A 26664-nucleotide genomic window follows, 5' to 3' on the forward strand; every position below is an offset into this window, starting at 1 on the left:
TCCCTTTAATATTTCTTCATCTCTGTTCTTCCTTACGTAACGTTTACCACCTAGAAAAAATAAATAAAGAATACAAGTAACTGAATTATAGGTTTAGAAGATGAAGTTTTTTGTCATTGCCTACCAATCCATTCAGATGATAAAATGAGAAAATTAAATTCGCCTGAATCATTGTCATATTAAAGTATGAAACAATATAAGAAAAAAGGTTAAGGAGAAAAGAATTGACGAATGCTCCTTTCCAAGGCAGGAAATGCTACAAGCCTTAACAAGGCCCAACAGTGGAAGTTACAACTTACCAATAAGAGCATACTATAAACTAAAATTACACATCAAATTTAAAATAAAATGAAGAGCAACGATAATGTTAAATCCTTTTAAATGAGTAAATTGTATCCCAGTCCACTGATTTTTCTTAATTCTTAACCATTCGCTGCCAAATGTGCCTTTAAGTCTGCTGAGAACATTCTTGAAGAAATCTCCCATTGCCTTAAAACCATGCCAGTGTTGACAAATTCTTTTCTCCGTCAACGATTAGAGCCAAATTCTAACCAGAGCTAACAAATCCCTTACATAAGAAACATGCTACCTGTTCTTTTTTACTTTCCTATTACGTAGGGTGCTGTCTGGAGTACGACTATCAACCTTGCGTTTCATCCCTGCTTGTTTTGGTAGATCACTCTGCTTGACCAAGTTTGCTTTAGCCTTTCTGGCAGCTACTGAAGGTCTTTTTGTCTTGCGTTCTTTTGGTTTTTCTCCTCCTTGGATTTTCTTGTGCACATCAGATTTGGTTGCACGTAGACCCTGATAAGATGTGTTGGTTTTTCTGTTTGATTTTGACATGTTATTACTGCTTGATGGAGACCGTGAAGCCACGGAAAACTTCTTTGCAGGGGTACTAGGAGCATGTGCTGATGGGTTTGGCCTTTTTGCGGGGGTACTAGGAGCATGTGCTGATGATGGGTTTGGCCTTTTAGACGGGGTAGCATCTGCTTTGGCATGACAGAGTCTCAACTCTCGGTCACGAAGCTTCAAGTTCCGTTTCTTAACAACAAATTTAGCAGCTTCCTGCATTTACAAGACATAACTTTAATAATATTTATCAATAGAGTTACTAGGGATAAGTCACTCTTTATGGCGCTTTTTCGTTGTGCATGCAGTAAACATTACCTTAGTTAACAACCTAGCATGTCTCGATTAATACCCAGTCAAACACCATTTTGAATATTAACACAACGCTATGGTTTTATGCCAGTAACAACTTGAGGAGTTAACAGTGTAAACCAAAGAACAATTTATTGCATAAAGAAAAGCCATCACAAGTTAGAAATCACCATATGCTACCCTAAAATGCTCCTTTTGTCTACAGTCACACGAACACACATTAAACCACACTTCAGACTTGAGCTAAGAAAGCCAATTGAGGGTCGTCACTCATCACCCCAAGTTAACCTATATATAAAATGGAATGTGTATTGAAATTATGCTTATTTTGCAATAAGTAACCAGTTTTTCTCATTATTTTTGTTTTCTCCTAATTGCCGAATTAAATTGTAAAAACTGGCGAGTGGTGAGCATGAATATGTAAGCAAGTAAAATTTATTCCAGATACAGATTAATAAAAGAACTAACAATTACAGTGGTTTCAAACCCTTGCACTGCAAGTCCAACCACACCACTTTTTTTAAGTTCAAGAGGTTTCTTCATTGTAAGAAAATGTCCTAATGGGTGTCACTCATTGTTAGGACTGTTAATAGTTTTTAACATTTGCTAGTGAGTAAGAGAGTTGTTGATATCTGTTGGTTTGTTGGGCTGAGATAGAGAAAAATTAATGCAGATTGCCTATAAATTTGAAGGAAGGTTGAGAAATCATCTTGTCATTTGTGAGAGGGTTAGGGGCTTAGGGCACTGGGAGGTGCAGACCGTTGGAAGTTCTGCAGTGCTGTAATTAGGGGAGACTTTCCATACTTTATGAGTTAACAAGAGTGTGGAAACGTGGACTGAAGTAATCGGACAGGGTAAACAGAGGGCCTAAATCATATGGATTTAAAAAGCGGTGCACAACAGCCAGCTCCAAAACTGCTAGGGTTTATACTATAAGCTAAGCACACACGAGCTAACAGATGCCAAGGAACATTAAGGAAAAAAAATCAAAATAGTGACCTCTTTCAAAAGTAGGGAAACACCTTGAGAAAACAGAACAGGTGAGGCAACACTGCCACATCAGAAAACAAAAACAGAATGAAACAAAGAAGAGAGAAAACACAATATAGAGATGCTGAGGTGGAAAAAAGAACAGATGCCTCTCATGAAGAGACCAAAAGGAAGTTGTGGAGTGATGCATAAAAGAGGTTGGGTCAGAGACAACACCGGACCAGAGTGCTGCAAGCTGGCCAGAAACACTGCTGGAGAGCTGGGTCAGTGTAAGGAGTCTTATCAAATCAGAAAAACGTGCTTTCTGATGTAAAACATCAGGAAATGGCTTCTTCAATGATGCATAAAACAAGATGGCATGGTAAATGGGGGATTTTGCCGTGTGTAAGAACAGGGCAGAAGTAGCAAGCACCATAATTTTCCAGGATAGCAGGAACGATTGGAAGCTGCTTTTCTGACTACCTCAAAACACTCTGCAAAAGTAGATTAACAGGGGCCTGAGGCACTCTGCATCCTTCCTCCACAATAGTCGCAACTATGATATGTATTGGTCTCTAAGTCTAACTAATAATAAACTCCTTTAAAGAAGGTAACTTTTGAAAAAGGCATGTACCTAAAGACATGCTACAATATATGAAGCAGCCAACCCATAATACCAAAGTAAAAACAATCAAGAACAAGGAAATCAACTGTCCATTTTAATCCTTATGATCCAGCACAAAAAAATATCTCCTTTTCAGAAATAGATAACATGCAATTATAAAAGTAATCAGACAAATACAATGGTTTCTTTTCTTCATGAAAAAATTAGGCCTTTTATGGCCTTATCAATCACAAATAGCCTCAGTAATTTCACCAACAAAAGCAAAGCACATGATAACATCAATTATAACATATATTTGAACTAAATATAGAAGAGCCTATAGTAAGAAATTTCATGAAAATGTACTAGTCTGGCACCCGAACAGCATACCTTTGTTTTAAATAGCACATAAGCAATACCCTTTCCAACATTAAGATGAGGATCTCGAACAACTCTGATAGCTTCTATACTTGATTCCAGGTTGGATATACCACAAAATAACTTGTAAAGCTCTTCATCCTGCAGAAAAGGATCACATGTAAGATCCATTAGACAACAGTGATGCAATTCTGTGACCTCAAATATAAAAACTATCTATCAGAAGCACACCTTCACATCAAATGGGAGGTTGCCCACAAAAACAGTTCTCTTATTATCATAAAGTGGAGTGCTCTCCCCTTTATGTTTCTTGCGGGGTGGGCATGCCCTATCAACACGAATGTGATTTCCTTCAACCTATAGCCAGATGAATAAACAATAATATTTAAAAACTGTCAACAGCAAACCTTCACAAAAGAACACCATATTTAATTGTGATCCAATCCAACCCAACTTAGAGAAACAAGGGAATACCAGTGACATGTTGTGTGCCAAAGAAGCCTGTGCCGATTGCTCTGTTTTGAAAACAATGTACGCATGAACACTGCAAAGATCACAATATTTGTCAATTAGAAACACATGAAAAGGTATCCTTTACACGGAAAAAACTCCTATTCTTATCAAACTGACTACAAGTCTCTTGACCACTGAACAAAAAACCATATTTGCAGAATATAATACATGAAATGAGTGTTTACAGCTCTCCTTAAAATGAAATAAAGAAATAAAAGCAAACGTAATGATTTCTCCAAGCCCAAAACGAACAGGTTTTACCATTCTATTGAATCCATAGAATCATTTCAAATCAAATGACATATACAAAATAACCGCATTCTCTACAAACAATTAACAATATTTTCATTAATCATTCGATTCAGAACCATTACCTATCAGCAGCATCATTTATTTTCTTCGCAAGGATAGCTCCCTTCCTAGGTTTCTTGGTCTAGTTCATCACGTAAAAAGGAACAAACAAACATGAAGTTATTATCCCAAAAATAAAGAAGTAAATCCAAAACTCATTAGTACAAAACACACAGAAATAAAGGAAAACCTACATCTTGTATAGGGACAGAACGAATCCTCACAGACTCAACCTCACCAAACTTCTTAAACTCCTTCAAAAGAGTCTTCTTTTTCACCTTGAGGGGCAAATTCCCAACGAAAACAGTCCTCAAGAGCTTATCCTCGTTATCAAAACCCTCCTTTGAAACCATCATATCAGCTGGGTCATCCAACGTCTTCCTCTTAATCCCAACGGTTTTATTCTCAATCCCTTCCTCCACAGCCCCATACTTCTTCTCCTCCCACTCTTTCTCAACTTCGTCCCTTTTCCTTTTCCTCTTCCCTATCGCTTCTGCACCCACACTAAGGTCTTTTCCCTCGTCGGAATCGCGTTTCCTCTTCTTCCCCGGTTCCTCCAAAGGTTCGATTACGGAAACGGTGTCGGGGGCTGGGGCTGAGGTTTTGTCTTTGGTCCTCTTCCGCTTCTTCTCCTCGCTGGAATCGGTGTTCACGGGGTGGTCGCCATTGTTAGGGTTTTGAGTGCGGTTTGTTGAGTAAGAAAGTGGAGCGGATTTTCTTCGAAAGGGATTGTCATCGGAAAATAGAGAGGCAGCGGCGGTTGCGGTGGTCTGTTCCGGCGCGTTGGCGAAGAGTTTGCTGAAAATGCTGGAAGGGGTTGAAACGGCGTCGGTTTCGGAGGATTGTTGCGGGTTCTTTTGTTTCTTCTTACCCATTTCGTGAATTTGATTGGGACGAAGGAATTGGAAATCGGTGGTGGAGTTGTTCACAAAAACGGAGTTTTTGAAAGGCAGAAACCCTAGAATCGGTTTAAGGTGGAAGGAGGGAAGGTAAATGCAATTGTCAGGTAGACAACTTCAAAAATATATTTTAACAAAAAAAAAAAACCTTGAAAAGAACAAAAATATTTATCATTATTTTTCTACCAAGTACCAACTAAGGATGTCTTAATTATTATTTATTATTAAAAATATTATCTATTATCAATAAAAAAAATATTATTCATTAATAAATGTATAGATTAATTCACGATTAAAAAACTTATCAACAAAGTATAAATAATATATGCATTTATTATCATTTAATTATAAATTATTTTACACAATAAAAAATATTTTTATAATAATTATTTTAAAAGTTATATTAAATTTGATTTTATTGTTTAATAATATTAAATTTTTTACATAATAATACATGTTATTAACAAAAATAAATAGCAGGATATGCTATTAATTTGTGTGAGGGTGAATTATTATAATAAGTTTAAAATATCATTAAACAAATTTAGTTACAACTTACAAATAACCTATTTTACGGTAAAAGCAAACGCAGCACTCCCAATTAGGCATCAATAGCAAAACAATAATGTATAATGTTTATTTTAAATTTGACGAGTACACTGAGTGTTACCGAGAATCATAAATTCTACAAAATTATAGTTATTTTTTATCTTTTAAATACTACAAATAGTTGCCTTAAAAAAACTAAATTTAACATGTATTAAATAAAATATTTTTTAAATTTTCTCAACTTTCAACGTAACTAGTTGTGAATTTAAGTATTAAATATATAATTACATCAAATATTTTTTAAAAATAACCATATTATCTATAGTAGTCCTATTTAACTTTAACACTGTTCTTTTTAGTTAAAAAAACTTGTGAACTTAAAAAAAAATAATGTCATTAATATATTATTGGTCTCAGTAGAATTTATTTTGATTAACGTATTAAATTTGAGTCTTGTAATTAAAAAAATATGATGGAAATAAATAATCTCATTAAAAGTGAATTAGTCAAGTTCATTGAAGACTAATCATTAACAAAGCTTGAGACACTTACCAATATTATGGTGATCTAAATAATAATATTTCCTCCTAAACTAAGATTAATTTGGTGCTCCAAAATAATAGTAGTCTTAGGTTGTTATTTTAAAAAAATAATCGTTAATATGGTAGATCCTTTAATCGTTTAATATGGTTATTATGTTTTAAAAAACATATAATCTTAAAAAATTTAAATTATTTGATTCATGACTTCCTTATAAATAAATTTTGCCTGCGACCTTGTTCACACCAAGTGTTGGTCATTGAGTTGGAATTTTTCACTTCTTCGGGCAAGTTTGCCTAAGACTACAACATGAATAAGACAATTCACAATTTTCTTACATCCTACTTCATTAATAGGATACACGACGTGTTGTTGATTTTTATCAATTTCATCATAAATTATGTTAACTCTTCTTCATTAAAAACAAAGGCACTGAAATGTCTACCAGCCGAATAGTCTGGGTTGGTCAAGAATTGACTAGCTTCATTTAGTCATTAGGCTCAGTCGAATGACAAGCAAAGAATATACAATCCCTCGAACTCAAATGCTTAAGCATAAAAACTAAAAGCAAATCAGAATGAATAAAATAATCACTTTTTTGGTTATTGTAATTGACCCAATAAGAACCTAAGGGCGTTAAAAAATAGAAGTGCTCTATGTGGAATCAGGAGAAAGAGCAAAACAAATTCAGATTTTCTTCTTCATCAATGTCCTATTACAACAGGCAAGGGAGATGATAATAAAAGAAAAAACCCATCAGCCGTTTAGGGTAAATTACCACTTTGGTTTTCAAAAATGTAATCTATTGTCAGTTGTGTTATCAAAATGTCATTTAAGTATGTGAAAGTGCAATTCGTCTATTACTTCAATCAACTGTTAAAAAATAACTTCTGAGATTTAGAAGAAAAAAATTATCACAGAAACGGTTTTCTAAAAGCTGAGACAAACACATGCATATCCCAATTGATTATGTTGGTGATTTCCTTCAATTATTGTTACAAATTATACGCTTCATTTATCAAATGGCATCAGAGACTCAAAGGGGAAGATGCAAGTGAAATAAAACAGTGTGTGTATGCTGTCATCCATTACATTGGATCATTGAAATATAGCATTCCCTTTCCCCACTACTGGAAATTATATGCGACGAATTAAAAGACTGGACAATCATGGCAATTTATGGTGTGGCTCGCTTTATTTTTGTCTGCAATAAAAAGGGAGCTGAATTGATAAAGATAAAGACAGATATTTTTCTAAAAGGTCAGACGGTGGTATAATTACTTTTTGAATAAACTCTTACTTTCTTTCTTAAATGCATCCTAAAATAATACTTAAAAAAAATATATGAAATTATGATAAGTAGTTTTTATATATTGAAAATACTTTAAATTAGTATCTGAATTGATAAATATTTTATATAATTTTATTGCTTTGGGGACTAAATAAGAGAAAAAATAGAACTTAAAGGACTAAATTAGTGATTTGTTTTTCATTTTATACCTAATTTCGTCTTTATCTCACATTTATTCCATTATTTTTCTCAAATGGTTTTATATCTTTTATGTCTTTATTTGTTTCATTTATCAGTATCGTTTCCTTTATTTGTTCTCTCTATCGCGTTTGTTTGTTTTTTCATGCACCCAAAAATAGAGGTTACGTACGTAAAACATTTTCCTTACTTAATCTACTCTACTGTAGCTGCAATGAAAGGAAAGCTGAATTGGGAAGATATTTTTCTAAAAGGTCAGCATAGCATGGTCGTATAAAATTAATTACTTAATCTGCTGTAGTTTGATGAGATGTTTTCTGTTCAATTGGGGAAAAGGTAGGCCCGATTTAATCGTTAATACTTGATATTTGATAGGCATATTGCTGTCTCTATATTAGTAAAGCAGCTTGAAAGCCTAATCCAAAATTATATTGGATTTCTACTTCAAAAAGGGACTTCCAAGTTGCAATTACGCACGCTAAATATGTTCAAAACAATAGGCATCGAGTCATTAACAAAACAGAGTTTTAACATGAGTGCGCCCCCGCACAAAGGAATTAACCGTAGTAAGTAATAACTTATGATTTCTATCAAAAGAAGGTTTCCACTTTAATTCAATCCTACAACAAAATTAGCGCTTATATAAGGTAAAAATTATATAATTTAACTCGAAATTATTTTTATTCAATGTAAAATTTAATATGTCTCATTTTTCTTATGACTATATGAACGAATATCATGTGAGATTTTCCACACACAATTTCCCATTAAATCGATTTGGTCATTTAAAGAATTCAATTCAGAAACACAAACTTTAAAACTTATTTTCGGTCGCTAACTAAAAACACTTATCTCAACACACCACAGAAACGTATTAAGTAGATTCAAGAACGAAAATTAACTATAATAATATCATCAAAATACCGCAAAGAGTTACATGTACAAACAAGTTACATTACATGGTACAGGCTGTAGAAGGAACAAGAAGGAACGAAAAGGACACACAGAGGTTTCGCTTTCAGTTCAGTCTCTCATCTTCTAGTGGTATGGCCTTTTTGTAGCTTACAGTTAGATACATCAAACAAAGGATACCATTTATTATAATTATTATTATTATTATAAAATATTATAATCGTGTAACGCCAGTTAGAACTATAACACGCATGTGACATTCTCGAACCCCCTAATAAGTTAACTAAATTAATAAATTAAAAAGCAACGATCATCTCCGTCGCCGTTATCTCCGTCGCTCCTCCGTTAACTTCTTCTTCCTCCTCCTCCTCCTCCGCTTCCCACATGAAGTGCGCATACGATCCCAGCACCGTACTGCATATAAAATTAATAAAAACAATTATTAATTATTATCGTTATTCCCTGTTTGGGTAAGATGTGAGATTGATTAATTCAGATTATAGATTATAAAATACCAATCATTAGGAGCGGCGTGAATGGCTTGGTCAAAGTAAGATTTGGCTCTATCTTCGTCTCTCTGCGTTTCCCAAATAAGCGTTCCGTAGAGAGAAAGCAATTCGCCATCGCCAGGGTTCGCGAGAATCGCTCTTCCGTAAAATTCCTCTGCTCTCACCGTGTCTTTCTCCACCTGTCAAAATTCAAATCGTTCACTCTCTCTCTCTCTCTTTTTTTTTTTCTTATTCATCCAATGATTGGTTTGTTGGAGGAACGGTTTAACGCACCTCGTGGAGAAATTTGCCGTAGTTTCTCAGCAGAAGCGCGTCCGTCGGATTAGACCTCAACATTTCCTCGTAGTACGCGCCGATTTTCATCCTCTCGCCGCCGTTTCCGCCGGTGATAGGCGCACCGCGGTGGAATCCACCGTCTCCTTCTCCGAATTGTAGATCCTCCGGCCGGATTCCGAGCTTGCGCGGAGCGGCGTCGGAGAGGAAGTCTTCTTCGTGAGGTACGATTGGTGAAAACGAGGGCGATCCGGTTCGGTTCAGATCCCGGCGAACGCCGAAATTCTCGTCGTCGCGCTCCGACGAGGATCTGCGGTTGTTGGAGTGGGAAGAATGGATTGAAAACCTGGGAGAATGCGCGTGGCTCTTGTCGCCGGAGAAGGAGGCTTGGCGCGTGAGTGAGACTCGCGGTGAACCGGGGAGAACCGTGTTCTGGACCGGCACGGAGCCGGTTCGGATGAGAGAAGCTTGCATAGTTTTTTTTATGAGACTCTTTAGGTTTGAGTGTGGAAAAGATCGATCACCCCTCACTTCTATAAAAGTGTTCAACGAACACCCTTTATGCATTGGGTGGTTAATGGTCATGGCTAAACACACGTAATTTTCTAAACGAATATTGGCCGTTGATCCGCTGAAAAGGTTGACCTTACTGGGCTCTAGATTACGACACGCGTCGGGATGCACGTGCACTTCTGAATTCTGATGCCAAATTATAGTATTTTTTGGGTACAGAAGTATTTAATTATTTATTACTATACAAGTTTTATTATCTTTTCAGTGTGAGAATTTAAGAATGTGTTTTTTGTAACACAAGCGTTCGTAGGAAAAGGCCCCTTTAAAATTGTTTTATGAAGGAAAAATTCGTTTTATTTTACTTCCTGCTTAAATTATAATTAAATGAAACAAGGAACAAAATACTTGAATGAACATTATAAGGTTATAAGCAGTGAATTGATCATGTAAAAAAACCCTAAATTGATTTAGTAGTTGATAATTTGATTAAAAATAATACAGGTTTTGAAAGTGGCTTTTCTATGGGAGGGAGGTGCTAAAACCACGGGAAGGGTGATTAAGTTTAGATATTACGCCACGTTGATAAAGAATCGCGTCATCAAAACAAGGTGAGGCTACCACATTACAATTTGCAAAAATTTACAGTGCAATTTACAAGTCTTATCCACTTTTTGTGAATCTTGTGAATGGGGCAAGCAAGGTAGAATTGTCAAACAAGTGACAAGAGTTCTATTTATATGATAATAATAATAATAATGAACAGATTAATCATTAAAAAGTGTTCCTATGTTAGTTTTATATTTGTGTGTATGTTCTTAGAATATATAATGTAAGAAACCTAGATAAACATCCATCATTTATTATTCATGTCTTGAACTCAAGAAGGATTTGATTTGAGAAGTGTGTTAAAAATAATTCAAGTCCCACATTGATTAAACTCTCACCCCTTGAATTAATTTTTGGGGTTCAATTAGGTCTCTCATATTATTCATTCTAAGATATCGGTTATCCTTACCTTATTAATTCTATCTTAAGATTATCTCATGTCAATATAAGACTTGGGTATTTCCCAATATATGTTTTATTTTTTTCCGTGTTAGATAAATCACAGACAGAAATGCAGTAATGGTACGGTACAAGTGCTTTCCTTTCCTATGTTCTCAAATGGTTTTTCTAGCGAAAATGGTTTCGTCTGAAATACAGACAAAATCGAGTTGAAAAAGTCAATTTAGAAAGGAAATAGAAGGTTGCTTTTCTAACAGTGAACCAACCGGATAAGGTTCATCTCATTTTTGCTATACTCTGCCCTTGCCAGTATGGTAGTATTCATTATAAGCCAAGATGACATAATTTAAATTTTGTAGTAATACAAATAAATACACTTCATTTTTCGTTTTTGTTTCTGTAGAGAAGGAAATTTATCCTATTTCACGTTAGGTAAATATATTACTAACTATCAATTAAAATTTATAATAACACTAACAAATAAATTTGAAGATGTATATTAATTTGATTTAATTATTTATACATGCAGAAACTTCTTTTTCTCTCTTTTTCAATAAAAAAAGATATATGTTTGGATTTTTATATAAAATACGATGCACGAATTTTAAGAAAAATTCAAATAGTTCCTAAATTTAATTTTGTCCCAAAAAAGTCTGTTTACACTATAAAACAAATACCCAGTTGCTGAAAATTTTAACAATGCATAGCCCCGTTTTGTCATGGGTGCACATGCATTGCATCTGCATGAAGTTACTTGGAAAGTGAGTCTGATATTTCTCCATTTGGGTAACACGTGTACTCACTGGCTCATGTGAGATCACATGATATAACATTCTATAAGGCATAAGCCCAACGAGTGCCACTTGGATATATTCACGTCGATTAACTTGATTTGAATTTTTTTCGACCAAAAAGCAAAAAACATTATTCGAATTTCATATACTCGCTTGGAAAAAAAATCAGCATATTGCCCGAGTTATGTTTTAGTTTTGTTTTAAATACAATTTTAGTTCCTTAATAAATTGTGTTTTTCATTTGGATTTTCTTAAAATTATTTTTTATTTGGGTTCCGATTAAATTTTTTAGAGTATTAATTATTAAAAAAAGTAATACATATTTAAGAATTAATTATATCGGCATAAAAATAGTATTTTATAGTATAAAATAATATATACTATAATTTATCACTTTTTTAAAGACAAAAAAAATCAAACCAAATGGATTTAGTCTATGCCTTAGTAAAAAAATATATTGATTGTAATTTTTATAATTCAATTATTCCTTGATTAAACTATGGGCCAAACGAAGTTATTGCATCGCTACAGGCCCAATCAAGTCATAGTCATCTGTTTAGCCCACCATAACCAAAAAAGGGAGATTGATTTTATTTTACGCACATGCGGCCCAGCGCATATAATTTATAAACCCTCAATTTATATTTTACAGTAACTTCTATTTTAAGAGTTTAATGATTATTCTCTTCGCACATGATATCAGCTTTTCCTTTAGATGTTAAAAAATATATTTACCAATTATGAATATTTAAAAAAATAAAGAGTAATTATTTGATAAATTAAATCAATTTATTAAAAGTAATTAATTTTTTTAAAAATAACTATTTTTTTTATCTTATTACGTCTTTCTTCAGTATAAAAATTACTAATTATCTTACCACGACTTTTACTATGTTATTTTATATTTATAAATTCTTCCTCTTCTTCTATATTAGTATAGTTTAGGTTTTTGTAAGTGTGTGTCTGTTGCTGATGATGCAATTGGGTTTAGAGAAGCCCATTGAGTTGGGCTTTTAAGAGTTAGTTCGGATAATAAAAATTTTATTTGTGATGTATATAATATTGAGTATAATTGAACATATTTTAAGAGATGAAACATCTTATTTTAAAATGAAAAAAATTAAATTTGAACCATATAATTATATATGAAGAATTAAGATTTAATATTAAAAGTCACATGATTTTTTAAGTGAGGACATGATATTAAATTTTGATTATTCATATTTAGTTATATAATTTAAATTTAATTTTTTTTATTTTTATATAAGATATTTTTCTCTTGCATGATATCTTTTCGAGGGTAGAATGATTTTCTTTATTTCATTATATAATATCATAAGGATGGTGAATATAATAATTCACGAAATTTCATAATATAATAGCATAAGGATGGTGAGTTAACGAGACTCACTTTCACACCTCTACTTTTTAGCTTAGTTTTTACTCTCTTTCCGGAAAAGAAAAGAAAAGAAAAAAAAAAACTGGTAGAAATGGAGAAGACTTGTAAAAAAAGGGGCTAGCCACTAGCAAGTTGCCGGTTTTGTCTTTCCTAAATACGAGGCCATCACAATTGAAAGATGCACTTTAAGGTTATAGTCCATTATGGACTGAGTTGTTGCATAGGTTATTTTTATTAAGATTTCAATTTCAATTAGGAAAAGGGAAAAGTTCCATGATGGCTGCATAACGGACCAAAACTTGCTTCAACATCTTCTTCTTTTTTTTTTTCCACTTTCTTTTTGTAACCCTCTTAAGAAACGTTTGCTATTGTAATTGAATAATAAAAGTAGTTTCTAACAAAACAAATATCCAATAGTATAATGTGGTCAATATTTCCATGTACTTGAAAAATGTGATATTTTTATATGCAGTTTCTTATGACATGCTGTTTTCTCCAGAGTAATATTGATTATAGAACATTTTTTTGACAATATTTTTAATACATTTTTTTATTGAACCACGTCACTTGTTTTATTTTACACTTCGTCTTATTTCTCTATCTTACATATTGTTAAAATTTGTTGCGCAAATAACATTAGTCTTTTGTTTTGATTATTTTACTTGGTAACTGTTGGACTATTGGCTGCTACCTAACACACCTATTTTTTTTCATGGAACACCATGCTTGAACATACAACTCTAATAATTCTATACAAAATTAAAAAATACAACTCTAATATTTTCTTGTTGTCTAACGAATGGTTTCTCTTGTCGTAGGCGGGTTGTCGTATTAAGGACAGGCAATATGGGAAATTGAACAGAAAGAGAGTAATGTGTGAAGTTTCCTAAAATTTACTTCTTTCAATTAGATTATAAGAAAAAAAAAATATATATATATATATATATATATATATATATATATATTGTATTTATTAAAAAAATTAATTAATTTTATTAAATTGTGTGATTTTTAATTAAAAAATAAATATTTTTCTTAAATTATCCTTGAAACTTGATACCAAACATAAAAAACTTTTTAATCTTATTAAATGTAAGGTCTTTTAAAGATAATTTCACTAAATAAGACACAAGTAGTTAAGATTTGAGATAAGAAAAAGAGAAATTTTTATTACTTATATTCAAGAATGAATGATTTATCGAATAGTTTATTTGACCATTATCTCAAATTTTTAAAGGAAGATAGAAAGATAAATTATTTTTATATAATAAGATTGTATACCATTTTTTTATAATCATGAGAGATAAAATGAAAAAGAAAAAAGAATTGTGTTATTTTTTTTTTGTTAGAAACCACGAGTATTTTTCAACTCATTGGTTTAAAGATTAATCTTTCTAGCCATACGTAACTATCGTTAATTCAAGAAAATTTTGCAAACAAAGGATTTTAAACACCGAATCTTTCGCAAAATAAATCTCTTATATATGAATACAATATAATCTTACACCACAATGCTAACTTGAGTTCAAAGAATTATGTTATAAAATGGACAATGTGAGGAAGAAACAAAATATTTGCTAAATCTATTATTTTATTAGAAATAAAAATGTATTATTTAGAGAGTTAGATTCTCTCAAAGAAGATTTATCAATGGATAAGATTATGGCCATTGAAATATTTGGGCTTAATTAAGCATTTTACCATTCAATTATCATAATTTTACAAATTTTATTAATTAGGTTTTTTTTGCCAAATTTTATCATTCAAATTTTCAATTTTTATGCATTTCACTAGCAAAGTTTTTTCTTTTTAATTTTACCATCTAAGTTTTCATTTTTTGCTTTGTTCTATTATCATATAGCTAAGAAAACAACATTGTTTCACAAAAATTGAATTTTTTTTAGTGATTGGTCAACATTGGTAAAATGCACACAACTTGAAAACATAGGTGGTATAATTTGCAGAAAAAAAGGTTGGGGGATAAAATTTACAAAATAATGAAAATTGAGTGGTAAAATGAACAATTAAGTCAAATATTTAATGTTTTATAAATTCAATAAGAGCAACTGTCATTTTTAAAAGTTTTTGTAATCATGTATATTGTTCTTTAATCAAAAGAGTAAGAAGATAATGTTTAAAATGTACCATTAAGTGTTACATTTGAGAAAAAAATATTTTAAAATAAGTGTTGTATTTGACTTTTTAATGTAATATTAATTATTCTTTTTGACTAATATCTCTAATAAATGTCACTTTATTTTTTGAATCTAATATTTTATTATGCGTTCTTTCATCTATTTAATAAGGTTAATTTTATAAAATTGTTATTGTCTTTTTTTTTGTTTATTAGTTTTTCATGATCTGACTAAAACATTTAGGACAACACTTATTTTGGAATAAAGAAAATATATTAAGATGTTTCATATGACAAGTGCTTTAAAATTGTGAACCTATTAAAAGGCTAAAACACACAACACTTACATGTTTTGAATAAAATAAAGGTTTAAATATCTTTTTAGTCCTTATAATTTATTATTTTTTGTTTTTCATTCTTAGAAAAATATTTTTTGTTTTGTCCTTGTAAATTATGTTTTTTTTCACTCTTCAAAACATTATCTAAAAATATTTTAAGGACTAAAAATAATAATTTTACAAGGACAAAAAACAAAAAAATATTAAATTACAATAACGAAAAAAATACTTAAATCTAGAATAAACAATACTCCCTCTATTCTTATATATAAGATCAAAATATCTAATTCATCGAGATTAAGAAATGTAATTAATTTAATTGATTAAATTTATAATTTTTTTAAAAAATATCATTATTATATATATTTATCTCTCTTTTAATTGTCTGTAAATTTTCTTCCTTAAATTAGGACTATTTGTAATCTTAAAATAATCAATAAAAAATTATCATAAATTGAATCTTATAAAACCTAACAAATATTATTTTAAATTTAAGTATTTTATATAGGAACAATAGTATATGTATTTTTTTTTAATATTTGTAGGGATCAAAGACAGATATTATTCATTTATAATAATTTATGTACATTATTCAATCAATTGATTTAGACCTGTTTAATATAAATAATATCTTATGTCTTTTATAATTATTTTATAAAATTTTGATTATACAACGATACACACTTCATTTTAATTTTTAACAAAAATAGACCCCCTTTTGTATGCTGATGTGTGCACAGCCAAATCTAATATCTTATTATGTGTTCTTTCATCTATTTAATAAGGTTAATTTTATAAAATTGTTATTGTCTTTCTTTTATTTATTAGTTTTTCTTGATCTGACTAAAACATTTAGGACAACACTTATTTTGGAATAAAGAAAATATATTAAAATGTTTCATATGACAACTGCTTTAAAATTGTGAACCTATTAAAAGGCTAAAACACATAACACTTACATGTTTTTAATAAAATAAAGGTTTAAATATCTTTTTAGTCCTTATAGTTTATTATTTTTTGTTTTGTCCTTGTAAATTATGCTTTTTTTCACTTTTCAAAACATTATCTAAAAATACTTTAAGGACTAAAAATAATAATTTTACAAGGACAAAAAACAAAAAAATATTAAATTACAAGGACTAAAAAAATACTTAAATCTAGAATAAACAATACTCCTTCTATTCCTATATATAAGATCAAAATACCTAATTCATCAAGATTAAGAAATGTAATTAATTTAGTTGATAACAATAATTTTATCTTAAATTTATAATTTTTTTAAAACTATCATTGTAATATATATTTATCTCTCTTTTAATTGTCTGTCAATACATTCTCTTTCTTCTTTAAATTAGGAGTATTTGTAATCTAAAAATAATCAATACAAAAAATTATTATAAATTGAATCTTATAAAACCAAACAAATATTATTTTTAATTTGAGTATTTTATATAGGAACAATAATATATGTATTATTTTTTATATTTGTAGGGGTCAAAGACAATATTATTCATTTATAATAATTTACGTACATTATTCAATCAATTGATTTAGACCTCTTTAATATAAATAATATCTTATATCTTTTATAATTATTTTATAAAATTTTGATTATACCACGATACATACTTCATTTTAACAAAAATAGAACCCCTCTTGTATGCTGATGTGTGCACAGCCAAATCTGTACATTCTAACGCAATTTAAATTTTGTTGATACTCTATTAATATCTTTTAGGCCAAACACCTAGTGTTGAAACTTTGAACTTTTATTGTAGCCTATGTCTTCAAACTTTAGAGTGAGGAGACGCATACAAGTTAATTAACTCGTCAAGATCAGTTAAAAGTGAGCAAATAACAAGGCTAACGTGCCTAAAAAAAGTCTTAAGCCTTAAGATGAACAAATTATGAATTTTGATAAAAATAAATTTTATTAAAAAATTTAATTCGATGGTATATGTTTTAATAAAACAATTCTTATCTCTCAATTGAGATTTTCTTCGTGAAGAAAAAAAGGCTAAAAAATTAATCTCAAGAGTTTTTTTTTAACATAACATAATTAAATACTTTCTCTAATATTTTTTATAAGTAGTATTAAAAATCACTTTTTTTCTCAAATATAAAAACACTAAATTATAATTTAGATTTTATTATAACTTTAAATTAGTGATTTTGTTTCCCTTATTTTTAAATTGAGATATTTAGTCTGTTAACATGATATTTATGTTGTAAGATATTAAATAAAATATTTTTTTAATAAAAATTGAACTCATGAAATTTTATTTAAAAATAAAATAATAAATTATTGACACATTTATTCATTTAGTTAAGTTTATAAATACAATTTTATATGTATCATTAATCAAGAATTATTTACTTTTTTCAATTATAAATTAAAAAATATTTAATATACAAATATTTTTAATTTATACTATTTTATATATTTTTTATTTTGAATAATTTAATTATTTTAATTTTGATTTTACACATTTATAATTAAATTTCAGAAATTAATATATAAACTATTTACATAAATTATTTGTAAATTGATTTTGATATACAAATTATTTTTACTCTAATTATATAAATCAATATAAACGCACCATTTAATATTTAAATTATATAAATTATGTAAATTTATTTTAACATGTAAATTATTTTTACTTTAATTATATGAATCAATAAAATTTTAATTTTTAATTTTTTAAGACACTTACAAATTGATATTTTAAATTTAATTATAAAAAATTATTTAGCAAATAATTTTTTTTATTTAAATTATATAATTCAAGAAAATTGGATAAATTATTTATATAAATTATTTTATGTAATTTATAAAAAATATGTAAACTTGTTTTTATATATAAATAAAAAAATTTAATCATAGAAAGTAATAATTTTTTAATTTTCTAGATTATTTAAATGTTATTTTAAATTCACGTAATTTTTATAAATTGCATAAAATAATTTTTGACATAATGTATATATTAGTTTATGTAATTGTTTTTAAAATTATAATAAAATAAGAGCAAATTTTTAATGTAATATTTTATTAATTTATATTAAAATACAATTTTGTAATAAGAATAAATACATGTAAAATTAAATGTTAAATGTTTTTTAAAATTTTTATATTTTTATATTTTAAAAATAAATAACTCTCCAGTGATACATGTAAAATATTATTTATAACATTAACTAAATAAAATAAGCATCTTAATGGTTTATTTTTATTTTTAAATAAAAAGGTCATTAGTTCAACTTTAAATGATCAATTGGTGAAAGAATGAAAATAGTTTATTTCGAAAAATATGAATTTTAGAATAATTTATACAATCTGTTTAATTAAACTTCCTTAATAATAAAAAGTAGTTTAGGAAATAATTTTTTCATTTTAAAATAATTCAATTTAATAAAATTAACTAGCTATTTTTTAAATAAATGTGAAATCTATTTTTTTTATTATGATGAAAACTGAAGGCTACTATATCGTTGAAAAAATTGTGTTTGATTGCGTATTCCTATCAATAATTACTCCTACATCATTATGCAATTAATGATAAGAAAGATAATGATAACCTTCCGAATAAGTACATCATTTTTGTTTCTTTGGGATACTATGCTGCCTGTACAATTTAAATCCCTTATTTAAAAGTATATTTAGGTTTTTGAGTGGTAGTTAGATACTTAGATTTGTGTCTAGTCACGCACACTCCCAACAAACTGCATTTATCATTGTTCAAAAAATGTAAATTATATCAAATTCAACATGATATAACAATAAATGGAGCATAATTCATATTTAGAAAAAATTAGAAGTCTTTCTAATACAAGAATATCTATATCAAGATGTTAAAATAAATACAATAGATGTGTTGATCTATACATAAAATAACCAGATAATTTTACTAATAATCTTTATTATAAAAAATTAATAATTTTCAAAAAATTAGTTTGTTTTTAGATTATCAGTAGACTCTAATTACTTATCATTATTGAAAGAGCATTTAAAGGCAAATTTCTTTTTTAAACAATTAATTAAAAGAGCATTTGTCTCAGGGGTGTGCGCGTGTCCATCTATCAAACTACAGCTACCTCCTTCCTACTTATCTACCCCCCACACTCTTTCAATGCTATTTATAAACACAACTCATTCCTTTCTCTCTCTTGTCTTCTTTTCTCCCCTTTCTTTCCCTAACTCTACCAATCACTACATAAACTCTTCATACTTCACAACACAACACAACACACACAAATCTTCTTTCAAGGTTTTTTTTTTTTTTTTTTTAATAATTTCTCATCGTATCTGAAACAACGAATGATCCATGGCCCCTTCATTCGACACAAGTACTCATACGGTATGCGTGATGGATGCTTCGGGCCACTTGGGCTTCAGCCTGGTCCAAAGACTCCTCCAAAGGGGCTACACCGTTCATGCCTCCGTTCAATCATATGGTAATTTAATTATTCCAATTAATCAATTACCTCTTTAATTCTTTATGCTATGAACTATGGTCCCTTTCCTTGACATTGATTTTCTTTGGGATTGTTTCTCAGGGGAAGAAAACCTTTTCAATGGAATTTCATCTGATCCCGATAAGCTTAGGGTTTTTCGATCTGACCCATTTGATTACCATAGCATAATCGATGCTCTCCGAGGTTGCTCTGGTTTGTTCTACTCATTCGAACCTCCCTTTGACCAACCAAATTATGATGTAAGCACCATTTTTCTTTTTCGTTCTTAATTTGCGGTCTTTTTCCCGTTAATTTGGAATTAAATCATTTATATATAAGTCTCATCTAAATAATTAAAAGTTAAAATCAATGCCTACCTTAATTATTTTTATATTTTTTTTATACTAAAAAGAATCTCGCTTGATTTTAAAAAAATTATATAGAACCTCAAAAGACTTGGAATACTCCTCGTCCAGGATATATACCAGCTAGCCTCGCAATAAAAAATAAAATAAAATTAATGAAAATAGCTAATCCATGAGTTGTTTTCTTTATTGGGTATGGTTGTTGGGTTAGAATTGAGAAATAGCAGAGTTTGTTTACGTTAATTAACTTAAAGTAAGTAACTCGATGTATTGGTGTATGTGGTAGGCACAATTTGCCTGAGTTTCTCACTTGTTCCCTGGTTACTCCAATTTCCCTACTTGTCCACGAGTTAAGCCCATGACAGCGAAGTAGATAATTAATACAATAGTTGTAGTTTTTAGCTGGCTAATTAATTAACCTTGTAGTTGTAGTTTTGATGTGGTTAACCTTCGTAGTTGATCGATAATTCATTCACATGTCATAATCATTTGAGCTGGTTCATTTTCAAAGCTTATTTGCTTAACTCATCAATGGTAAGATCTTATCAATATTTTTATTTCCTAAAGTATTGGCAATCATGATGAAAATATTAATATTGAAAGGTTTACACGCTATGGGAACGCAAATACAATGTTTCAAACTTTGTTTAAACAACTTGATAATATAAATTTAATTTTTGTCTCTAATTGCAGTATTTTTTTTTAGAACACTTATTGTAGTATTATGATTAGTTTATTTAGTGAATTGCAATATATACTACAAAGTTTTATGCAATATATATCATTTTTTTATTTTCTAAAGAATATTTTATTACGTATATTTGCATTATCTTATCAGAATCTTTTGGTACATAGATTGATAAAACAAATTTTTGTAGGACATCTCTTCCAAAACCTGACCGAAAATTTCAATTCCAAGTTATTTGTCCCATGTGTTTAATTAATGGCCAGCATTTTTTGACAGTCTGTTTGACCAGAAGCTAAAGTTTGGCGGAATAGTTATTACGGTTTAATTGTTACCGGTGTTGACAAAACACGTTATTGGATTTTCTTTATTTTTTTTATTTTTGAAAAAAATCAGATGTTTATTATATATTTCTATCTTTAAGTTTTTACAAAATTATATAAAAAATTAATATTAAACAGTCTTAATAATAACATGTTATAATAAAAAATTGTCAAACATTTAATTTACCTTTTGAAATTAAATTTGTGTCTCAAAACTGATCTCTAGTGTTGGAAACATACAGGAATACATGGCAGACGTGGAAGTAAGAGCAGCACACAACGTGCTGGAAGCATGTGCTCAGACAGAAACTATAGATAAAGTGATTTTCACTTCCTCAGCTACCGCAGTTGTTTGGAGGGAAGATCGCAAGACCATGGAACTAGATCTAGATGAGAGACATTGGAGTGATGTTAATTTCTGTCGCAAATTCAAGGTACTACTCCTTACTCCTGTGTCTAATACAAAGAAGAAGAAAAATCTATTCACCCTAGTTAAAAAAAATTAGTTAATTTTACATTTAATTACACAATCTTAAATTAAAATTAAGTTTCTTTTAACTTATCTTTTATTGAAATTTATTATAAGAAATAAAAAAGAATCATCAAACTAAAACTTCAATTAAATAAAGAATATTTTAGAAATAATAATAAATAAGATAAAATTAATTAATTTTTTTTAATACTTTTGAGTAAAAAAAAAATATTTTGTCTTTCTTAAAACCTAGACCTAGGAAGTACTCTTTAACTTTTCACATTTGGGTACGTTGCCAAATTGATAAATAGTAAATGAGAAAATATTTAAACATAAAGTTTCCGAATAGAAAAAAGAGATAAAAAAATGGAAAATATGAATGGTTTAAAATAAAGGATGATTTTTATATATTACTGTAAGAAATGAAAGTATGTGTAAAGTGAATTATAATTGATGGCGGTGTGCACAGTTATGGCATGGGGTGTCAAAGACAATGGCAGAGAAGAGCGCGTGGGCCTTGGCAATGGACAGAGGAGTGAACATGGTGTCCATCAACGCAGGCTTATTGATGGCGCATGATCTCTCCGTCAAACACCCTTACCTAAGAGGAGCCGCAGAGATGTACGAGGATGGGGTGTTCGTGACCGTTGATTTGGGCTTCTTGGTCGACGCCCACATCTGCGTCTACGAGGATGTCTCATCCTACGGTCGTTATTTGTGTTTCAATCACATTATCAACACCCACGACGACGCCGTTCAGCTCGCCCGCAAGTTGACGCCTGGTGCCTCTTCCTCCTTGCAGCAAAGGTTGGTCAGAGGGCGTTTTTGGTCATTTTGACTTGTGTTCTTCGTTGAATGTTGACTCTTGACATATTCAACTCATTTTCTTTTTTTGGCTTTCTGCAGTGATGACTACGGGAAGAGTTTTATCGAACAGAGAATTAACAACAAGAAGTTGAACAAATTGATGGTGGACTTCGAGGCTTGATTTCGATGGTGATCTTTTTGAACGGTGATTAGAGCAATCAATCACCTTCACCGTTTTTCTGCGGGAAAGTATTTGTGTACAAAATGTTAGCAAAATTTGTACCTATACCCCCATATCATTATTATTATTATTATACATTACAAATTAATGTATTTTCAATCAAATAAGCATTTCTTTATTTATTTCAACATTAGATAGTGCAAAATAATTGTCTGTTTTTAAATTTGCTTTTCCCCTGTATCCTACTAATTTTAGATCCAACTATATTTACAATGTTACATCTTCTTATAACTAAATAAACATCAAATTCATTTTTCTAGCAGCAGCCCTATTAGTGCGAATGAAAACATGGACGAAACTTACGAACAATTACGTGGAAGGCTATCCTTTTATTAAGGAGTAATGACATGAATTATTATTTATTTTAAACACTTTACTAATATCAATTATTATTTATTTATTTATTTCTATCATATCATAAATTTTGTCATAATTATATATATTTTTTTTCTCTCAGTTAGATGTTAAATAAGTTAGTGGGTGTTCATCGGATATTTTCCTTTATTAAGTAAACATTATGTTAATTATCTGATAGAATAAACGTTTGTGTAAATTTCACAAAATCTTTTTCGTGCAAATCAGCATTTTTCTTTTTCTAATGTGTCTCTTAGCACCTTGTCCTAAGACTGAATATCTTAACCGCTGTCAAGGAATCTGACTATTAAAATGATAGTACTAAGATTTACAATTACAAGAGATTCCCCTTAGTATGGCTAATCGCCAATTAATTCGAGCTTAAATCCTCTTGACTTTTGAAAAAGACGACGAGAGAACACTTTTGAATGATTTAATCACAAGTGATCTCCCGGCGATCATTTGAAAATTTTCTGAGATCAAAACACAACGAAAATGGAATAAAATTTACGTGTACCTAGCTTAATCCCAAAAAAAGAAAGAAAAAAAAAGAGCAAGTACCATTACCATTATTAGTGATAGTGATAAAGAAAGTTTGTTCATGATTTTTCAATAAAATAAATGTTAAAATATATTTTTATACATTTTTTGTTCCTATAAAAATTTTATTACATTTTTCATTCTCGTAAAATAAAAAATACACGTTCTTTGGTCATGTCAATTTTTTAGGAGGTTTATTGTTCTGGTAAACTTGGATGTGTTATTCTATAGTCTTGAGTAAGATTCGATTGTATTCAAACATATATAGGATTAACATTTTTTAATTAGTTATACAAATAAATGAACAATTTTTTACATTTATTATAATTTGTGGCTCATATATTTTTCATTTAGAGTATTAACGTGTACTAGTATCCTAGAATAATTAATGACATCACATGGGAAAGCTTGCTAGTGCAAATGTGCCCTAGGCCCAGAGCAGGAGTTAAGGACCCAAAACAAAATAGAAAACTGGAGCTGGAAATTAACTGTTAACGGAAGACTCAGCATTGGACCAACAAATGCTTTGCTGGATTATAAATTCAAGTCGGTGGGCAGAAGTAGAGGGAAGACACGCGAGTGTTAAGAGTTTGCTTCTTTAGAATAAAGATATAATGCAATAAGAAAGCTAAACCTGTTGTTGCATTTTTCCATAAATGCAATGCAATACATAGGCGATAAAATAACCATTTCGCATTTATTGAATAACCCATTTTTCTCTTTTTGAGCACGATAAAGAAATGGCTTTGTGAACATACTAATTAAATAAGAAAATAGTGGTAGTACTTTAAAGTTTACTTCCTAGCTCCAACTGTGTTGTCCACTGTCCAAGTGCCTTTTGTCCTTTCATTCAATTAAGGTCGGCCTCAACCCGTTCTAATGTTGTTGATAGGTTGCCCATACCATTATTTGATGCAAACTTCAAAACTATTTTCTTAAAACAATGGAGTTTCGCTTCTTTTTCCTTTTCATTTTTTAAAGTGTGATTTGTTCAATGTTGAGTAATTAATTAGCTTTCTCTTTCATCTTCCTTAAAATTAATCTTGTGGTGTTTGGAAAAATCATTTGAACTACGGTTGTGATGGCTCTTAATGATATTGTTGCTTTAATTTCAATCATTTAATTAATTAGTGAACAAATCTAGTTTAACCTGTATGATGTCATGCACATGTATTGTTGAGAATATTGTGGATTGGAATTTCTCAATACATTTTGTTGAATCCCTATATACTTCTGACTTGAATGATTATTCTTTAATTAACTGGTGATGGATAATTAACAAATTAATCACGGGTAAGATTGTTCTTTTGATGTTGTGAGCAAACTTATACATGAATGAGACGATGAGTTTTTTTTTTTTTCCTCTCAGTCATGCATTGAAAAGAATTCCGATATGACACCTTCTCTTATCCTTAAAGAAAATTAACCCACGTTTGTAATGATTCTCTAGCTATTTTTTTTCTCGGTTCTTCCCCCCTAAACATAACCCGTCTCTATGGGTGGAATTATTTGAACGGTTTGTTCATTTACAAATTGATTTCATGCAATTATATTTGGAATAGATTCATATAAAAAAAATGACTAGATCAAGAAAACATAAAGAATAAGAATAAGAAACTTTTAGAATTGTACGAGCAATTTCTTTGGCTACGATGAGTTTCCAGCTAGGGCATAATATTTCAATTGAAGAGTTGCTATCGCACAAATTAATAAGGCTTGTCCAGTATGAGCTGTGAAATACTTGATAATTGTTCGTCATGTACTTTATCATTATAATTTGATAATTCATTAAATATGATCAGTAAACAATAAATGCTTGACAACTCTAAGTACGTTTTAGACAAATAAATACTAGATCCTTATATACCAAAATAATGAACACTTGCTTCTTTGGCCCAATCCTTGAAAGTTGACAGTAAAGATCCAAAAGTTGGAGTAGGAATGTAGGATGAATGGGCATTCAGTAACAAAATCCACCCCCTCCTTTTTATAATGTGAATAATAAAGTTCCACGTTCATGAGGTAACCTAAACCCAAACATATATTTACCGGATGTTTCAATAAAGGAATTATACCATTACTAAAAAAAGTTTTTTTATGATCGGTTGTAGAAAAATGTCATTGTATTAATTGCAGTGACAATTTTATAAATACTGTTCACATTTAAAAGACGATTTTGGAGAATTGCCTTTAAAATATCAAAATGACGATGATTCGCGAAAATCATCTTTAAAATGTGGGTAATATTTTTAGATGGTTTTGCGAAAACCATGTTGTTTCCCTCTCACCTATATTTGGAGTTTCCCTAGGGTTGATAAGGCTGGTGTTCGGTTAGCCATCTATAAGTTTCACTCTTAGATTTGGAATAGGCTTAAGTCTGATTGTGGGTATTTGTTGATTGCTTGTTCTCTGTGTAATGATGATAATATGATATAGAGGACAAAAAGTTAGAGATACATGTAAGAGAAGTGTAGACTCAGGTGAAAACAGGTCAATATAAATAATAAATGTAGATATATGTGCAAAAGAATGTATTCGTACAAAAAGGGAAACAGAAGCAAAGTGAGTGTAACTTACTATCTAATAATGCTCTGTGGAGTACTTAAGTTAGTTAAGTGACTTTGTTCTAACTTCTATCCCCTTGACTTTAAGGGAGATTTTCCCAATTGCTCAGGTGCTTATCAATATACTTCAATTATAACATTATAAATACAAAAAGGAGAATTTCCCCATAGATAACTATCCACATAGAGATGTTTAATTTCTTTTAATATGCATGTAGGGTGTGAAACAGTGCATTAAAAAACACTTTTAAGGACTACACTGTCATCATTCAGAATAAGGAGCCAAAAGGATCATAATTCAACTTACATGAAATGATAAAATAGTAAAGGGTTTACTCATTTCTTTAATTTTCATAATGCATCCCATCCACGTTGGAATTATATAAATTCAAAATACCAAGAGGTGCAAGTAAGTTTACTTAATAGGTCTTACATTATTAGAGTCCCACATGCAGTTACTACTGATGATCATATTAATATTGTTAAGACTTTATGAAAGCAGCTCTGTTTTTTCATTATTAAGTA

The 26664-nt window shown here is 29.8% G+C and overlaps 3 protein-coding genes across 3 annotated transcripts; 1 reads left to right on the top strand and 2 right to left on the bottom strand.

Annotated features, from left to right (window-relative positions):
• Nucleotides 1–209: 209 nt before the first annotated feature.
• Nucleotides 210–5004, bottom strand: LOC100784494 (nucleolar protein 12). The gene is made up of 6 exons (XM_003516983.4): nucleotides 4174–5004; nucleotides 4003–4061; nucleotides 3590–3659; nucleotides 3347–3472; nucleotides 3128–3256; nucleotides 210–1068 (listed from the first exon to the last, which is right to left on the bottom strand). The coding sequence occupies exons 1-6, from the start codon at nucleotides 4852–4854 to the stop codon at nucleotides 586–588; spliced, it is 1548 nt and encodes a 515-aa protein (XP_003517031.1). The 5' UTR covers nucleotides 4855–5004; the 3' UTR covers nucleotides 210–585.
• Nucleotides 5005–8353: 3349 nt separating this feature from the next.
• LOC100788211 (uncharacterized) lies at nucleotides 8354–9749 on the bottom strand. Its single transcript, XM_003516989.5, has 3 exons — nucleotides 9151–9749; nucleotides 8884–9056; nucleotides 8354–8782 (listed from the first exon to the last, which is right to left on the bottom strand). The coding sequence occupies exons 1-3, from the start codon at nucleotides 9733–9735 to the stop codon at nucleotides 8665–8667; spliced, it is 876 nt and encodes a 291-aa protein (XP_003517037.4). The 5' UTR covers nucleotides 9736–9749; the 3' UTR covers nucleotides 8354–8664.
• A 9723-nt stretch (nucleotides 9750–19472) lies between these two features.
• On the top strand, nucleotides 19473–22809 carry LOC100790333 (cinnamoyl-CoA reductase-like SNL6). Its single transcript, XM_003516993.5, has 5 exons — nucleotides 19473–19788; nucleotides 19891–20048; nucleotides 21404–21595; nucleotides 22103–22440; nucleotides 22540–22809. The coding sequence occupies exons 1-5, from the start codon at nucleotides 19659–19661 to the stop codon at nucleotides 22619–22621; spliced, it is 900 nt and encodes a 299-aa protein (XP_003517041.1). The 5' UTR covers nucleotides 19473–19658; the 3' UTR covers nucleotides 22622–22809.
• The last annotated feature ends 3855 nt before the right edge of the window (nucleotides 22810–26664 follow it).

The sequence above is a fragment of the Glycine max genome, chromosome 1 (assembly GCF_000004515.6).
Source record: "Glycine max cultivar Williams 82 chromosome 1, Glycine_max_v4.0, whole genome shotgun sequence".
Classification (NCBI taxonomy): Eukaryota; Viridiplantae; Streptophyta; class Magnoliopsida; order Fabales; family Fabaceae; genus Glycine; species Glycine max.

What these genes read in the sequence shown, in the direction of transcription:
- LOC100790333 (XM_003516993.5), top strand. Translation starts at nt 19,659, where the DNA reads ATGGCCCCTTCATTCGACACAAGTACTCATACGGTATGCGTGATGGAT. An exon ending in TGCCTCCGTTCAATCATATG is followed by an intron (nt 19,789 to 19,890) that starts GTAATTTAATTA and finishes ATTGTTTCTCAG; the next exon opens with GGGAAGAAAACCTTTTCAAT. An exon ending in TCTTCCTCCTTGCAGCAAAG is followed by an intron (nt 22,441 to 22,539) that starts GTTGGTCAGAGG and finishes GGCTTTCTGCAG; the next exon opens with TGATGACTACGGGAAGAGTT.
- LOC100788211 (XM_003516989.5), bottom strand. Translation starts at nt 9,735, where the DNA reads ATGACCATTAACCACCCAATGCATAAAGGGTGTTCGTTGAACACTTTT. An exon ending in ACGGCAAATTTCTCCACGAG is followed by an intron (nt 9,057 to 9,150) that starts GTGCGTTAAACC and finishes GAATTTTGACAG; the next exon opens with GTGGAGAAAGACACGGTGAG. An exon ending in CACGCCGCTCCTAATGATTG is followed by an intron (nt 8,783 to 8,883) that starts GTATTTTATAAT and finishes TTTTATATGCAG; the next exon opens with TACGGTGCTGGGATCGTATG.
- LOC100784494 (XM_003516983.4), bottom strand. Translation starts at nt 4,854, where the DNA reads ATGGGTAAGAAGAAACAAAAGAACCCGCAACAATCCTCCGAAACCGAC. An exon ending in GTTCTGTCCCTATACAAGAT is followed by an intron (nt 4,062 to 4,173) that starts GTAGGTTTTCCT and finishes GTGATGAACTAG; the next exon opens with ACCAAGAAACCTAGGAAGGG. An exon ending in ACCTCCCATTTGATGTGAAG is followed by an intron (nt 3,257 to 3,346) that starts GTGTGCTTCTGA and finishes CCTTTTCTGCAG; the next exon opens with GATGAAGAGCTTTACAAGTT.